Consider the following 17,938-nt stretch of genomic DNA (forward strand, 5'->3'; position numbering starts at 1 on the left):
CACTCTAGCACACTCCTGGAAATAAACACGCTCGGTTTTTTTTTTATCTTTTTTTTTTTTTTAAGGAAATTTTTAAGCAACCCCGGAAGGCCATGTATTTGAAATGGCACGTTTCAAAGTTAAAAATGTTAACACAACGACTTCGGCTTTTCCAGCCGGAGGAGCACAGTTTTCCCCTCAAGAGGAAACCACCGATGACCTCGTCTGGCCCGGTTTTCCGAGCACTCTCTGTCGTCGGAACCTGTCCCCCAGAGTGATTTTTCTAATTCGGCCGTGCCTGTGGAGGCTCTCGGTTCCGTTAGACGTTTGGGGCGTTCACAGAATTTAAGTTGCGCAGACTGACGTTGGGGCTCGGTTTTTAATTTACAGTCTTGTGCCGCATAGTGACGTTTGGGTCAACAGTGGACCAAATACACAGCAGTAGGCCTATGAGATGACACAGTAATGGAGCTGAAAAATCCCTGTCGCATAGCGATGTCGCGGCAATGTCACAGGCAAGGGTTACTCACGTGTTTGCGGCACTGCGGCCGTAAACACCACTGCCTGCCAGTCCTCTGCAAGTAGGGCACGTGCAGCCCCAGCCGCGGGCGGTACCGTCTGGGCTTGTGTACTCTGGCCTGTGATGGTCGCACTACCGCAAAGCGCCTAATGAGACCTTTCTCAGCAAAGTGTCTCGCCGTCACTAAGCAGCACGTGACTGTACATTGATATCTCAATGATTAAGAAAAAGGGAGAGCTATCCCTCACTGAAATGACTTGAATCCATTGTGTCTGATTCTTATGTAGAATACTTAAAAACCTGGAATCTGGCAATTACTCCTTCGGGAATGAAAGAAGTCAAAAGTGTACGTTGTGCCCTAGGTGGTGTACAGGTTGCGAAAGGCCTTCCTGTGGGGTGATGTGATCTGCTTTTGGGAGAGCATTCCAAACCCAGAAGCAAATCGAGGACATCACAGAAATTTGAAATATATAAATATCTGGCAACCTTGAAAAGGATAAAAATAGTCCAACTTTAAAAGTACATCGCCAGAAGGCAAATTAATTAAACTTGTAGTAGTTTTTAGAACGCAAAAAGAAAAAAACTTAAAAATTGAGTACATAGGCTTACACTTGAAACATTTTTCACAGTTTTTAAAAATATTATTAAAATGAGAAAATTCTTGGAATGGGTTAAATGATGAGAAGTTTCTCATTCTGAATCTCCATGGGCAAACCGATGATGGGGTTTTGCTAATGCAGCCTAAAGTTAATTCTTTTATATGGTAAAGGGAAATGTGTTCGCTTCACAGAGCACTTCAGTATGTGGATTATGTATTTTATGTAGGAAAGAAGCCATATTGCCAAATTCAGGTACTGAAATTATTTTGCTAGTAAGGAACTGTGATGCCAGACTTTAAAAAGAATTAGAAATTTTAAAATATAGAATTAGAAAAAGTTTTAAAGAAGTCTTTGGAAGATATATTAACAGCTTAGTAGGAACTAAAGATTAAGTAGTAGTGATATTTAGTCTTTTTATTAGGACTAAAAATATTTTCTAGTAATTTCTAAAACAAAAAGGTTAGCTCCAGCTTAACTTATTCAACTGTTAAGTGGCAGTATTATTCTGAGGCAAAAAGAGGCGGTTTATCTTTTTCACACCTTTTTTTGTCAACTAACATGAAACTACATCAAAAACAAAGTGAACTAGGAGTCAAGAGAAATAGCTCCAGCTTTGGTGCCACTTAGCTTTGCAAACTTGAGCAAGCTAGTTTCTTCATTGATTAGAGAGTTCTACAATAATTTTTCAAGTTCTATAAGATCAGTGGTTCTCTGTCTGGGGAGATTTTAAAAAGTGTTAATGTCATTTCCATGTCTAAGCCTCATCTTGGGTTTAAAAGATTTTTAAAGGCTCCTTGAGTAATTCTAATATGTGCCAATTTGAGAACCACTGTACTAGATCAATGTTTTCCAACCTTAGCCAATCATCAGAAACACTTTCAGGAATGAAGATTTTTGTCCTGCCCAGAGCAACTGAATCAGAATCTCTAGGGGAGAATTGTGGTAATCTGTATTTTTAATAGGCTCCCTGGGTGAATAAGAAGTTTTGGGGGAAAATGGACTAATCTTTGGAAATCTCACATACTCTGTGCTTCCGTGTTATAGTTATTTTATACTGTAATAAAACTTTCTGTGAATTAGGTGATGAACATGTATGAATTGTGTGTGGAGCTAGGCGTTGTCCCAAGGATTTTTTTTTTTTTCTGACATTCCTGAAAATTAAGGTATACTGTGAGTGCAGGAAGAAAGTTAAATCTGATTTTTATTTACAACTGCTTTGGTTATGCAAATTACAATGTTACTGTTATATTTTACATACGAATGAGATTCTAAATGTAAATGGAAAGTCACAGAATGCACATTTCTCCTTTTTAACAAATGTTTTCTTGCACATGTTTTATATGGTGAACATTTTGCACAAGATGTGTTTGCCAAATGACTTAGCTTTTTAAAAAAATACCCATTTGGTGTACTTTCCTCCAAATATATTCATGCCTAGAGTGAAAACAATGTGTTTTTGTAAAGTGTTATTAATATGAAAATACTTGTAAATAAATGTGTGCATATGCATAGTGTTAGCAGAGGCCTTTGCCTAGGACCTTAGAAATAAACAATAGAGATGGAGAAGGAGTTGGGAGACATGGAAGGGAGATAAAATTCTTGTCCTTTTCATTCATTCAGTTCTTCCCTCTAGTCCAGTTCTCTTAGGCACAGCTCCAGCCCCCTAGCTTTATATTGCAACTGGATGCTGACCCAGTTAAAACTCACAAAGACCTCTTAAAGGCTAAGTACTCTGAGTCCCTGCTTTGGGGTGGGATCTGTGGTAGAGTCGGAAAAATAATTATGCGTTCAAGTAACTATTGCATAATTTTCTGAAATATGCTGAAGGTGAAAAGCTTTACAAGGGCCCACACTGGGGAAAACAATAGTTTTAACAGGAACAACTTAAGAGCTTAGGATTCTTGGTCATTAATTGATAGGAGGTACGGATGTCCCTTTGGGGAGAGATTACTCACCCTGTGCCCCTTGCGAACAGCCTTCCTACCTCCTTCCCCTCCTCTCCCTGCTTTTCTTTCTCATGCAAAACAAGAACACCCCAGCTAGTCAGAACGGTGGGGGTTTGTATGTCCCAGTCCTCACAGAACGATGGAGAGACCTTGCTAAGACTACCTGGGAGAATCTGGAGGGTGAGGATGGAAGAGAGGCTCACACTCCTCATTTGTGGCAAGGCTCTCATTTGGTGCACACATGAAGCCCACAAGGTAGGGTAGCACCCCAGCACCCCATGTGCAAAACTTGTCTAAGAACCCCCACATAGAGCCGAGTCAGGACGCGGGTGTGCAGCCCCTGCCCGCTGCACCCTTGTCACTGCATGGGGTCCATGTAGGGACACACTGCAGTGGGTGCCAGTCCCATCACTTGAATTATTAGCGTGGTGTGCGCTGGCAGTCTAAGAGGCCCGCGTTCTGGATAAAACCAAGGTTCCGAGCCTAGGTGTTCCTCTAACTTGGTTAATGCTCTTCTCTTCTTCATGATTATTTGTCTTACTTATGAAATCAGATAGTTGAACTAGATTATTCTCTATCTCCCTTCCCACTTTAGTAAGTAAGTAGTTTTAACTTAAAAATTTGCAGATTCCTTTTCTCACATTGGAAGTCACTTGATGCTCTATACAGTATCTGTTGTGTAAATTAGTGTGTTTACTGAAGTAAATGCCTTCCCTCCCTGGGCCACTAATTAATTTTATCCTTAATTGCAGTAAAATGCGGGTAACAGATTGACCATCTTAACCACTTTCAGTGCAGGATGCACTCACATGCAGCCAGTCGCCAGAACTCAATTCATCTTGCAAATCTGAAACTATCATTAACTTATTTTTGATTACCAAGTCTGTTAATTTATTAAAACTATCAAAGTGAGTTTTTCTTTAGCAAAAAAAACTCGAGTTATACATCACATTCAGGTTTGATGTTGGAAAGCACTTTGACTCTTAGGAGGATGTTTTCCTAACCCTGGATAAGCAAATATTTTCATTCACTTTTAAATTGTTCTTTAAATTTTCATTCAGCAGACTTCTGTGCCTATCAGTGTGGTGAGTGCTGGGAAACAGATCTGAATGCATCACTGAACTGTTCTCCAGGATCTTACGATCCAGATGGAGTAGCAGGTTGATAAATACATAGTGATAGCTCCAGGTGTAATGGACATGTGAACCAAATGCATTGGTGACACAGATGGGACATTCAGGGCCATTATGGAATAGTGAGGCCTAGAGAAGAGTAAATTTGGCCAAGCCAACACAGAATCCTATGAGAAGCATGAAGAAATGAGATGGTGTGGTAGACGCAGGGACAGTAAAGGTGTTTGCATGAGGTGCGTGTCCAGCATGTTTCAGGGACTGAGGAAAGCTTTCAATGAGTTAGAGCTCTCGCCCTGAAGGATGGAAAAATCTCATCTAAGCTTTTTAACTAGGAGAATGATCAGATGCATACCTGGGGGCTGGGAGAAGGGACTACTGAAAGAGCGGTCAGTGGAAGGGGGACAAGTTAGGGTGCTTTCTGCCACTTTATTAAATGGTGAGCACCTAATACTTAATATGTATTCTGGCTTCGGGGAAGATAGCAGCAAAGAAAATAATCCTTCGCCTAATGGAGCTTACATTTTCTTTGGAGAGAGAGACAGTAAACATGAAAAACGAATGTATTAGGTGATGACAAAGGAGAAAGGGAGATGGGACATCCTATGGATATGGGGAGGGAGAGTATTTCTACTTGTAGCAGGGTGTTTAGGGAAGCACTTCATGAAAAAGTAACATCTGAGCAAAGCCCCAAAACAAGGGAGCAATCCATGCCAGGACCTCGGGGGAGGAGCATTCCAGAGAATGTGAACAAGGTGGAAAAATTCAGGAGCCAGGAATGAGCCTCATGTCATTAAATGGAAAGCGAGGGAGCAGTGTAGCCTTGCTGTGGAGAATTAGCAAGGTGAGAGCAGCAAGAGATGAGGCTGGATGAGCAAACGGGTGATCACAAGGGACTCGTAGCCATCCTGAGGAAGCTGGATTTCACTGAGTGGGATGGGAGCCACTGGAGGAGGAGTCACATGGTAGTAGTAAGGGTGGCAGGGGGAGCTGTAGTGGTAATCTGAGTGACAGGTGATGATGGATTAGGCCAGGGAGGTGGGAATGGTTGGATTTGGGATATGGTTTGTGGTAAAACCAATTGGATTTGCTGCTGGATGGATGTGGATCATGAGAGAAGGCAATGAATCAAAGCTACTGTAAAAGTCTAGAGACTAGGTAATGAGCACCTCATGAAAGCATTAGCTATGCGAGAGCAGACAAGTCAAAGTTCATGAGATGTTTCTTAGAGTTGACAGAACTGGAAATAAAGATTGAAGAGTTTTCAGCAGAGATGTTTGTTGAAGTGACGTGATCACCCAGGCATGTGTAGTAGACCTCAAAGAAGACAAATTTTCTAGAAGCCAAGAAGAGAAATCTTCAAGGAAGGGATGAACACAGAGCAGGTAAAGGAAAGTAAGGGTTGAAAATCGGCTACAGGATATACTAAACTAGGACTTTTAAAAATCTTAATGAAAGAATGCTGCAGGATTTGCAAACAGGTGGCCTTCAGGCCTACCATCTGCCCACCTTGTGGTTCCTGACAGGATGTTTAAAAATATTTGTATTTGAAGGCCATCAAGATTGACTCGAGTTCTCCACCCTCCACAGCCCTAGCTTTCACACTTTTCTGTGCAAACTCAGCACCCAGGGGCTGCTACACTCCATAGAGGACCTGCCTGCCGACAGGAATTTGAGTTTGTGGCCTCTTGTTACACAACGGAGTTATGTTTTCACCTGCATGAACTGGCTGGCAATCTGGCTACCAAAAAGCTTCAGAGAGATGGTGGTGACCTTGAGTCCACTAGGTCAGGCTCTAGGCCAAGGCCGCTAGCATATTCCTTTGTGCATAGATGCCTCCTGGAACTGCACATCTCAGTGGCCCTGCTTTAGATTTTCAGATTCAGAAGCTGATCAGACGATGTTAATTCATGCTCAAAAGTAATAAAAATGGCTAACATTTATTTAGTGGTTACTATGAGACAGGCTTTGTTTTAAGTGCTTCACATGAATTATTCCACTTAATCTTCACAGCAACCCTAGGACATATTCCCCATTTTTAAAAATGAAGAAACACACTGAGAAATGTATAACTTTTCCAGGGTCACAGAGTAAATCAACGGGAACTCAAATATCTGACTCCAGAGCCCACACTTTTATCAGCTGACAAACATCCCCATCACAAGAGAATGTGAGAATGTGTATGTGTGTGTCAAAATGCCAGCTGGGTCATGTTAAATGAGCATTAGCTGTCTGCATTAGGGAATATATTCTCTCCATGTACAATGATAGCTGGAAAACCAAATCATCAAAGGTTGCCAAGGGAATAAGAGCATGGAATTGGGACTAGGGAGATGGTTATAATGACCGTAATGTTAAATGGCATCAGGCTCCAATAACGTGATTTTCCATCCCACGGTATGTCTGCCAAGCAGACACTTGCATCCATCTGCCTTACAGGGTATCCTCTCTCCTGGGCAGTGCTTCCATGGCACTGGCACACTTTCTTCCACATCTCCTTTTCTGTCACTTGCATTGCTAACCAACCCACCTTTCTGATAGATCATTTTCTTCCATTGCATATTAATATCTTAAATTTAGTCATCTTTTACTTGGTCCTGTGTGCTTGACTTCCTGATAATCTCTGTTCTGGTTCGTCTTGTTTCAGTTTTATGGCTGAGCTTTCTGAGGGCATTCTCGTTTCCAGTATCGGTTTTGAGGTGTTTGGGCCCTGGGAGGTACTACTTGACTGCCAATGCCATGTGCGGACCCAGATAGTAGTCATTGCGTGGCCTTGACTACCGATTATTTCAACAGGTTGTTACTGCCTTTGGCAAAGTATGACCTTCCCCTGTTGGAAAATTATTTTGTATGTGTATTTTTTGCTTTGCTCTGTTTTTAATGCGAGTCCATGGCTTAACATTAATACTTCAAATGAACGGTCTTAATACCTAAATTTTCATAAATCATAGCCACATTCTTGAATAGCAAACACATGACCAAAGCAAATCCCAAAGAGTTTTCAAAGGGAGTCCTAAGTTAATTATCATTAAAATTATAGCATGAAACCATATGAAAATCAGTAACAATATTTATAAAAAGCAGTAGAAAAATAACCTAGGTTTAGAACTCATGATACTCGATATTTTACATATATTGCTCTTTATAATTCACATACTTTAGTTCATTTGGTCCATATAGATGGAACAGATGCTAACATCTTCATTTTGTAGTTTAGGAAACATATGCAGAGGGTAAATAACTTGTCCAGGGTGACTCAGCAGCTGAGTCAGCATCAGTCTGTATCTCACGGTGTTTGGTTTCCAGACTCTCCATGATAGTACATCTGGTATCAGTTGCTGGATTGGGTTTTGGGCACTTAAAAGGCTTTGGGCAGGTTTTTTTGAGATATTACTTCATCATAAGCAATTTCATCCTAGTTCATTAATTTACCTTATATGACAAAGCATTTTTCTAAATCTTAAAACATTAAAATTTATAAAGAATATTAATTTTTCACATATTTTAAGAGAATTTAAAATAAATCTAACATAGATCTGCAGATTTTTTAGCTATGAAATACACAAGTTTCAACCCGTCAAGGAAATTCGTTGAAAATGCATAGAGATCACAAAAGCCAATACCTCTTTTGCTTGAAGTTTCCTTGATTATGGCAGTTGACAATAAAATGTTGTCAGACCACTGTTACTTGTGTGTGGGGTTGAGTTCTTCATAGCTTCTACCCTTTGGCCCATAAAGGAGGTTGCAGGTCAATTTTTACATCCTCGGAGTACATAGGAGTCTATATTTAAGAATTACATTTTGGGTAAGCTAATGAAAATGCAAATGAATAATGCATTTAAATAAGAAATCCCTACATATTTTGGCTGTATAAATATATCCAAACATGTTAAAGGTCCAAGTGTGAAAACCAATATTTGACCAAACCTGGGGCTGAAACCAGTATCATCATCCTATAGTAAACACCTGGAATATGTGAATTAATCTGAAATATTATTCTTAAAATTATTATAATTTATTTTTAGAAATTTTAGTGGTCTAATTTAAAAAAACAGGATATTAATTATAGGGCAGCCACGGTAATTTCCAGCCCTGCCTGTGGCTGGCTTGCCCCTGCAGTTGCTGTGGTACATGCACACGATAGGTGCTGAGCAGGATCACTTTTAGCTGAGATCAGCGGAAGACAAGATATTGAGTGGGAAACCTTTTTTTCCTCTAACATTTTCTTTTTTATATATTTTTAAAATATGTGGAGCAAAGATGATTGATTATGTTACACACAACTTTGGAGTTTTCTCATGAAATCTTGAGGTAGCAAAGTTAACATACATTCTGTTTATAATTCATACACAACAGATGTGCATTCCCAAATAGGATTTTTTTTTCTTGAAAAGTTAATGGGATTAAATAATTAAAAATTAAACATCATCTTTAGAGGTCATTTTGTTGAATGTTATGAGTACTAGTGTGCCAAATAATAATTGAACAAAGTTAGAATTACACCATAAAATTTTTCTTATTTTTATTTTTTGCTTTTAAAAATTTGTCAGCTCAGAAAGGATATAATATTCTTACTAAAGTCATCAACTAACTCATTCTGTTAATTTAATATTACTCTATTTGGCTATTTGAGAACTTTATTTTCTTCATAAAGTAGCCTTTATAATCACCATTAATTGCAACAGTTTTCTATTGCATTACTGTACATTCGTACTTCATCTAATTGATAAAATTTTAATATATAAAGCACACAAGAGGAGTCTTATTCTAAGTCATACCTTGGAAAATGAATATGCAGATACTAACAGTAAATTTAAATGATGTGGCATTATTTTTTATGATCTTGTTACATAGATTGGATAATGCTAACCTAACGATCATTCATCCCTGGTCATGCAGGAACACCAGAAATGACTTGAAGCTGGCCAAGGGACAATGAAGAAACATGCTTTTGCTTGATAGTTACACCAAAGCCTAGTTTTGGAAACTTTTCAAAAATAATATTCCCATCACACTTTCCAAATCCTGGAGCCCTGGTACCTCATATTATGGTTATTCTTCTATCAGTAATTTGGGATATTGAACACTTAACAGACCAAGTGTCCTTTTTGGCTATTACTGGGTCAAAGGCAGTTTCACGTGGCTCAGTGTAGACTCCTCCAATGAGACTTTTTCAACTTTTGTTTTGACATCATGATTTCTAGAAGATTGCTTTCTGGCTTTCATATTCAAAGGGTATTTTATTTGCTGGGTTTTATTTCTGTTGAATTTTTAGCTTGTCTAGTCTATACTAGAGAGCCTAAATCCAGAGGATGAACTGAAACGAAATGAAAGTAAGTGAATTTTAGCTTAGTGAGATATCCCAGATAGTAAATGAAATATAAAAAGATAATTTTTAAAAGTCTTAAGAAAAACTATGGCAAGCAAATTCACAGTTTTGTCATGTAATGGTCTCTGCTTATGGCATAAAAGTTTGAGGGATGGAGTGCTTTCATGATGTCAAACATACAAGTTTAAGGATATATTTTTAAATTCTTAATTTCATAGGTTAATATACAGCAGCACCTCTTCTGTCTGGCATTGGATAGGGGCAGGGAATTAAACATGAACAGATACTTTATCTGAAACCAATTTTATTGTAAATATTTGTAAAGGAACTCTAAATACATGGCATGCTTTCCCGTCTTACTGAATAGTTGTGATTTATCCTTTTCTAAGTTATTGTGGGACATCGTGAATACTTATTGTCACCCTAGTCACTGAACACTCATGTTGTTGCATTCAGGAGACTTTGGAAGTATGGGAGCTTCTGCACACACCACGGTTGTGTTGCTTGATGATAGGATAAATAGAAGTGCCCTCAGGAGCACTTCTCTCTTCCTTTCCCCTTTTCCCCATTTGGCACAGTTTTTCACTGCTATTCTCCAATGGAAAATAAGGGAAATTTTTCTTAGAACTCATGCTTCTTGGATTTATAACCTTCCCAATTTTGGTGACGGTACCTGTAGTCTAGAGTACCCATTTTATGCAAATATATCTGTTTCAGATAAATCACAAGAGGAGAGGAAATGAGGGTTGTCTGCTGGGCACAGTGCTAAGTGGGCACCTAGCCTTGTCCCACTTAGTCCTCAGCTCTGCATGGTAGACTGGCCCATCCCATCTTGAGGACAAGGAGACTGAGTGTGAGGGGTGAGATGGTTTGTCCAGCCTACAGAGGCAGTGTGAGGCTGAGAGGCAGGACTGGAACCCTAGTCTACTTCCTGTCTCTGGATTTGCCTGAGAGAGAAAATCTCGTAAAAATAATTTTATTAACTGGACATTTATTTACCTGTCCACAAACATAATGTGATTCTTCCAAAAGACATAAGCACTCCATTATTTTTACATGAATAAAAGTCATCCATATATAATTGACTGAGGAACTTCTCTTTTTGATTTACTGAATTTTAAAAATTATATTGGGGTTAGTAAACAAAACAGCTTTAAAGATAGTGTTGAGCTAGTTCAAAACCTAGAGAATGCCAGCACCCTTAATTACTTCTATCTGTTCTTCTGTTTTTGATTTTTCACAGAGCTCAATGAGCAGCTGACACATCAGCAGATGCTCTGTTAAGGAAGCTGTATTTTATTTTGGTGACAGAAAGAGACTTACAATCCAGTTTTCTTCCTGTCTAGTCTCCTTCTCTTTCCTTTTTATGTCACACAGGCTTTCCACATGTGCCCAAACCATTTGGAAGATGTTTATAGAAGTATAGATCATTGTTCCTTATTTCCATGTTCTCTCCCATTTTTGTAACCGCACATTAAATTGACATGTTTAAATTTTTTATTGTATGAATACTGAAATAATAGGCTAAGAGAGAAGAAAGAAAACTTTTAAAAACTTTCAGTTTTATGTTGAATAACAAATGTAAATGTCCCATATTTCACAGCGAAGGCCTTTATTGTGAAGTAGGCCATAAATTCTAGGCAGCATTTTTAGCTTGAGTACTTTGTGTATTTAAATAGCTCTAGTCAAAGTACTGAATAAGAATTAGTGGTTTCCAGATATAAATATGCTTTAAGGAGCTCAAGTTGGAGGAGAAGTGGTAAAAATGAACACTGGTAGAGTTTTGTTGTTTGTATTTTAAATTTTACTGTGGTGTGAATATAGATAGTGGAGCACACAGTTCTTAAATGTGCAACTTGACGAATTTTTACATATGCTATGTATCTACAGCAATCACCACACAGATAATACACAGAGTATCTCGACACCTAGGAGGCTCCTCTGTACACCATTTGTCAGTTACAGCTCTCCAAGAGGTCATCACTACTCTGACTTAGATCACCATGGAGTTGTGGCACCTACCAACAGAACCTAATAGTAGTCACTTGTGGCTGGCTTCTTTTACTTGTAATTGTATCTGTGAGATTCATTCATATCGTGTATAGTAGTACTTTTTTTTTTTTTTTTGCTCTATAGTATTCCATTATATAAATAAGGCACAACTTAATTATCCAGTCATTTGTTTATGGAGCTTTGAGTTGTTTGTAGTCTTTGAAACATACAGTTTTCTTAGCCTAAAGCCGCTGAGAACATTCTTATACTTATTTTTTGGAATATATGTACTCATTTTTCTTGGGTCATAAGGTTTTATAATATTATAAAAATTAACAGTTTTTTTAATTAAAACAGCCAGAATGCCAAGCCCGCCTCCCCAGAAATTTTTAAGTTCACATAAGCACATAGGTACCTCTTTGATTGTATAATAGAGACAGGGAAATAACATTGACATCACAGCCACTTCTGCAGTGGTGAGGGTTAGGTCACACATTCAGTCCTTCGGTCAACAGCAAGCGCCATGCCAGTGACTGGAGATGAAACAGTGACAGATAGCCACATACCCGGCTTTCCCCAGCCTATGAGCAAGTCATTCGAACACAATGTGTAGAGCGCAGCGATGAAATGAGACTTATCAGGGTGAACTCAGGACAGGGCACCCCACCTAAACCTGGGTAGTCAGTGGAGGCATCCTGGAGGAAGTGACATCTGTACTGGGTCCTAAAGATTGAATGGGATTGGTCAGAAGAAGGGGGGTGTACGGAGAGGTGCAGGGCAACGAGAGTCTTTAAGGTGTCCTTCAGGCTTGGCAATGAAGACACTGAGTGGCCTGGCAAGCAAGGGCTTGATTCCGAAGGCCTTTTCGGAATATTTGGAGTTTTGGAATATTTGGGAGTTTTGACATCCACCTCGGGTCAGAAGCAAGTTGTCCATACCTTTTTATCACAGGAAACTTCAAACACGCGTAGAGAGAGTAGTAACATGAGCCCTCATTTACGCATCCTGCCATCCTGCAATTACCAGCTCCTCCATCCCCCATGCATTGTTGAAGCGATTGTGAGACATCAAATCACCATTGAAGACTTGTAGCAATTTGGGTGCTTCTCATTTACTTCCAGTCACACAAAGATATTTGTCTTTCTGCACCATCTACTATTTGTAGTTTGCATTTTTTTCAAACAGTATGGAAGCAGGATTAAATGTTAAAATTATTTTATGTATTTGTTTTCCCACGTAGATCAGTTGGTTAATTTGCACTCAAAAATACTATTAATGAACATTTTGGCTCCTACAACTATAAAAATGTCATAATCAATAAAAGGTTTGTTTCAGGGATTTGGCCTCCATAATAGCCAAGATACAAGTATTTGGAAAGTAGAATTAGATTTATGGTTTTACTATGAGTATTTTTTACAGATTCAAGTTGAGAAATTTACTATTTTGGTTTTGTGGCTAAGGTTTTGTTACATACCTCTTGAAATGTTTTTGCTTATTGAGAATTAATGTAGATTGCTTTTATGACTATCATAGCTGTCTGCGGGCCCCTAAATTAAACATGTCTTCCTGTAGTTAAGAGTATTTGCTTCCTAGGTGTTTTAGTTTCCCTTTTTTAAAAGGCATTTCAGTGGACAGTAACTGCTGTAGCACGTTGGGATAGAACTACACTCGTGCATTCGTTTTGTGAGAACCAGTAATCTTAATTCCAGTCAGGTCGGAAACCTTTGGCCACTGAGACTGGTTCTTACATTTTTGAAGGGCTGTTTTTAAAGAAGAGGAGAATTTGTGATAAAAACCATATGTGGCCTGCACATTTGAAATACTTACTTTCTGGCCCTTTCTTTACAGAAAATGTTTACCAATCCTGATCTAAATCAGTATAATTTAAAATTCTTGGTGCACGCTTTTTTTCTTTTGGAAATACTTCTATAAGATCTGATTTGGAATTAACATTTGAAAATCAAAATTTTCATTGTCTTCTACAGAGAAGATGGTGAATTAGAAGATGGTGAAATAGATGATGCAGGATTCGAAGAAACACAAGAACAGGAGGCAAAACAGAATGAGAAGCAGAAAAATGAGAAAGCCTACAGAAAGTCAAGAAAAAAACACAAGAAAGAAAGAGAGAAGAAAAAATCCAAAAGGCGGAAACGTGAGAAACACAAGGTCAGTCAGAATCTACTTCTTAGTCTTTTGCTAAATTTTTATGAAACATAAAAAACAAAAATTAGAAATTATAAATCATTGCCTATTTTCTTACAAAACATATAGATTAGATCTTTTTATTTATATGATTAGTAAATTCTCTGAACATGAAGATTATACAGATTATCTTAAGGATTCAAAAAATAAGCAAGGTAGCTTTTAATGCGAATTAAAATGTCTTTTTAATTGATGATAACTTGCAGGATGCTGAAGCTTAAAGGAAAAAAAGTTTCATTCTCTGCAGGTACTGATTAATGCCATTGACATTGTCCATTCATTCATTCACTCACTGACTTGCTGTGGAGGTCTCTGCTGTGTGCTGGGGGTTATAGTAATGAGTGAAACAGTCTCTGCTCTTACAGAGATTACATTGAAAAGGGAAGGAGAGAGACAGTAAACAAATGCAAAGCAAATGCTATCGAGAAAATAGCAGGGTGCTGGACAGATAGTGTGGGTTCAGGAGGAGAAGAAAGGAAGCCTGTGCTGACAGAACTCAGGGGAGGTTGGCAGGTGGTGGGGTAGTTTTTGAAATTCCCTGAATTTCCGCCATAGAGACAGAGCAATTAGCATAGCAAAGTGCAAAATTCATTGGCAACACCTACAAAAAGAAAAAGTAAGGCATTATCCCCACATATGTCAGAAGAACAAATGGATAAGACCAAACCACAGACAGCAACTGTGAAATGGAGCTGAGGAAAGGTAAAGGAACTTCCCGAAAACAGATTGCCAAAAGGTGTTCGTCTCAGATGGCAGAGTCCCCAGTGAACACGGACAACCTTTGGGCCCAACTGAGAACAGCAGTGGAAGCTGGGGATGCTTCTCCAGTCCTAGTTCACAGGTAAGCATAAGGAGACCACGTTAAGCTGGATGGTGCTGCAACAGAATGGGCCTCATGGACACCTAACGCTTATCACCCAATCTCTTTCCGGGCACAGAGCCCCACTCCCAGGACATGACTGCTGGGAGCAGAATCTGAACTGAGAGGACAAGTGTGCCAGGGCCAAGGAAAGAAATGGCCAGATGAGAATGGGGACAGAAGCAGGGGTGCTGCATCTCATGGTGTGTGTTTTAGGGCTTCAAGCCAATTGCAGAAGACACAGCCCTGGGGAAGCGACGCTATGAAAGCTTCCTGTCCCCTTCCTCTTTTCACACCTGAGCACAGGTGAGACCATGATCACATTTCATGGAAGTTGTTATTATAAAAAGAGAATAATGAAGAGAATAATATTCTTCTAGAGAAGAAAAACTGTCCACAAAACATGAAAAACTTAATATTTCAAAATGATTTAAAAATTTAACAAAATGGTAGAGACTGTGATCAAACAGCATAAATAGAATTGGGGGGAAAGTTATTTGGTTATCTAGGAAAAAAGATCAAGTCCCTTATTAAGAAAAGAAAACCAGATTTATATAACAAATTTCAATATCACCATTTTATGCCAGAATATAATGTAAGCCAAAGATTTATATCCAGCTGAATGCTGACCTTCAAATAGAAAGTCTTCAGAAACACTACCTATAGTAGAACTCAGGAAATATCGTTATCATGAGCCTTGCCATAGGATCTACTAGAGAACAAATTCAGAAAACCAAAATGACTGAAAAAGAGAGTAATAACACACACGCACGCACACGCACACACACATGTATGTACTTGTAAAACTCAGACTAAATGATTAAACTTCAAATTATTATCCTGGGAATGAAAGAGAGAAAGTAGAAGAGGTTACTGCCTTTTTTCAATATTGGTCCTATTAATAAACAAATAGTATTCAAAGAAAGGACAAGGACTCAGGTTATTGGGAAAAGGCAGTATGAAGGGAATAATTGAAACAAAAGCACAAATCTTTCTAAATACCAAAAGATATACCCCCCCAACAATGCAAAATTCAACTCTAAGCTATGCACAAGAGAAAGATTTTAAAAATAGGTAAAGCTATACCAGGCAAATGCAAAGAGAAAGCAGAAATCACAGTGTTGATATCTGAAAAAAATTTAGGTCATAAAGGCATTGAGAGAAACAAAGAAGGACGTTTTATAATGTTAAAGCTTACAATTCACAATGAAGATATCAATTATTAATATTTTACATCTCCCCAAACACAACTTTCATCAAGCAGGAACTGTAGGAACTACGAGAAGAAACAGGAACACATGAATAACAGGAAATGCACCAGAATACCTGTGTTAACCTAAAAAGGTAATCAAGTGATGGAAAAGTGGTGAGGATATTAAGGAAGTATTATAAATGTGTAGGGAGCTCTGAACGCTGAGAACACACTGCCCTCTCAAGTTTACTTGGAATATCCGTAAAGACAAACTGTGTTGTAGGGCACAAAGAAACTCCAGTTAATTTGATGGAGTAGAAGTAACAAAGAATAACATTAAACCGCAACGCAATGAGACTAGACGTTAGTAACAGTCAAAAAATGAAAGTGCCTTTCTGTTTTATGATTCACACTGTTGCTGTGACTCGCTTGTGGAACATTAGGGAAACAGATTAAAACTGCAGAATTTCATGAAAGTAATGATAATAAAACCTTGACATATAAGTATCTATGAAATATAGCAAAAGCGATTATCAGAAGAGAAATTATAGAATTATAGTATTAAAAGCTAGAAAACAGCAAAGTGAGACAAAAGAAATGGAAGGACTCAATAAACTTACAAGCAGAACTTAATGAATTAGAATGAAAAAAGTTTTTTTTTTTAAAAGATCAGCAACATATATGAATCACTGGCCAAACAAATCAAGAAGAAAAAGGAAAATAAAAAATAAAATTAGATGTTTTGAGGCTAAGAACTTTGAGAACCGTCCCATCCTGGCTCCTTTTTGTAACAGCCTTGCTGTAATTTATCCACCTTCCCTCCAGGGCAGGTACTTTCGACATTGCACTTGGAGATCCTGACCCCAAGCATCTGGTTCATCTCACAATCTCTGCTTTCCGTGTTTCTGCATGTAACTGAGTTCCTACCACTGCATAGCAAGGCTCTCCCTCTTCTCAGTTTTAGTAAAACGTCTCACTTTCCTTTAAATTGCCTCAGAATCCAAAGTTTTACTAACTGTCATTCAGTGCAGCTTAGTCTTCCCCGTACATGCCTCTGAAGTCCTCGTTCCCATCCACTACCTCGTCCCAGAGCCACTGCTGCCCTTCAGACAGACACAGTGATCTGGTAGTGACTGCTGGCACACTGTTCAGTGACTTAACCCACAGTCATTCACCTCCCCGTTTCTGGGGGTCAGGAGTTTGGATGTGCTTAACAAGGTGGGCTGGCTTGGCATCTCTTGTAAGGTGGCAGTAACCTGCAGGCCCGACTGAGGCACAATCCTCTTCCCAGTGTACCTATGGCTTCTGGTGAGGCGCTGTCCCTTGTAGGTGGACCTCTGCATGCTGCCTTGGCATCCTCGTGGTGTCAGCTGGCCTCCTCCCCAACAAGAAGACCAAAAGTGGGAGGGCAAGGGAGACCCGTGGCCATAGCTAGAGTCTCTGTGAGCTCATCCGGGGGCCACAGGCCACCACTTCTGAGTTTCTAGTTGCTGGAAACGAATTTCTACATCTGGCTCATACTCAAGGGGAGAGGAATCAGTTTCTACCTCTTGAGGGTAGGAGGAATGATGGATTTATGGACTTGTCTTTAAAACTGCCACCAAAAATAGATAGGAAAACCCAAAAAGGAAGACTGCGTGGGGTGACCCTTGCATACCACAGCACAGTGAAGCCTTGGTTATGGGAGTGATGCGATATCAGGTGTGGGAAGATAGGCCGGACGCTGGGGCAGCAGAGACAACTTAGAAAGAGACTAAAGGCACGTGAGGGTTAGAGTGTGGTTGGGGGCATCTGAAACGGTGTGAAGAGATGCACTTTTAATAAGACTTGGATAGTGACATGGACATAAATGTGGTTCATTTCTCGCATCACGGATAATTCCAGATAGGTTAAAGATTCAAATGTGAAACAGTGAAACTGTACAAGTATCAGAATAAAACATGGGTGAAGCCCTCCACCTGGGAGCAGAGAGCCTTTCTTAACCATGATCTGAGGTCCCAGAACACTGAGGAACCAATAAACCTGTCTACATAAAAATGTAAATGTTCGATAAGTGTGTCCTTTTAACTCACAGTCTGCACCCCCGCTCCTCCCCCCGCCCCTGCCGACACACACACACTCAAGGGTCTGCAGTCCAACAGAACTAGGACAAGAAGCACGAGATCCCATGGGAGTAGGAAGGACCCATTT

At 39.3% G+C, this 17,938-nt stretch overlaps 1 protein-coding gene across 3 annotated transcripts in view; it reads left to right on the forward strand.

Moving 5' to 3' along the window:
- ZC3H6 (zinc finger CCCH-type containing 6) overlaps positions 1–17,938 on the forward strand; it is a 44,876-nt gene that overhangs the window by 2,346 nt on the left and 24,592 nt on the right. For 2 of the 3 annotated variants that reach the window (XM_025045065.1, XM_025045064.1), the window contains exon 2: positions 13,481–13,661. In XM_025045065.1, the coding sequence (XP_024900833.1) occupies positions 13,481–13,661 (181 nt within the window). Of the gene's footprint in view, positions 1–13,480; positions 13,662–13,782; positions 14,539–17,938 lie in introns of those variants that run through there. The other variant, XM_025045066.1, reaches the window with a different exon arrangement.

This window comes from Pteropus alecto, unplaced genomic scaffold, assembly GCF_000325575.1.
Source record: "Pteropus alecto unplaced genomic scaffold, ASM32557v1 scaffold223, whole genome shotgun sequence".
Lineage (NCBI taxonomy): Eukaryota > Metazoa > Chordata > Mammalia > Chiroptera > Pteropodidae > Pteropus > Pteropus alecto.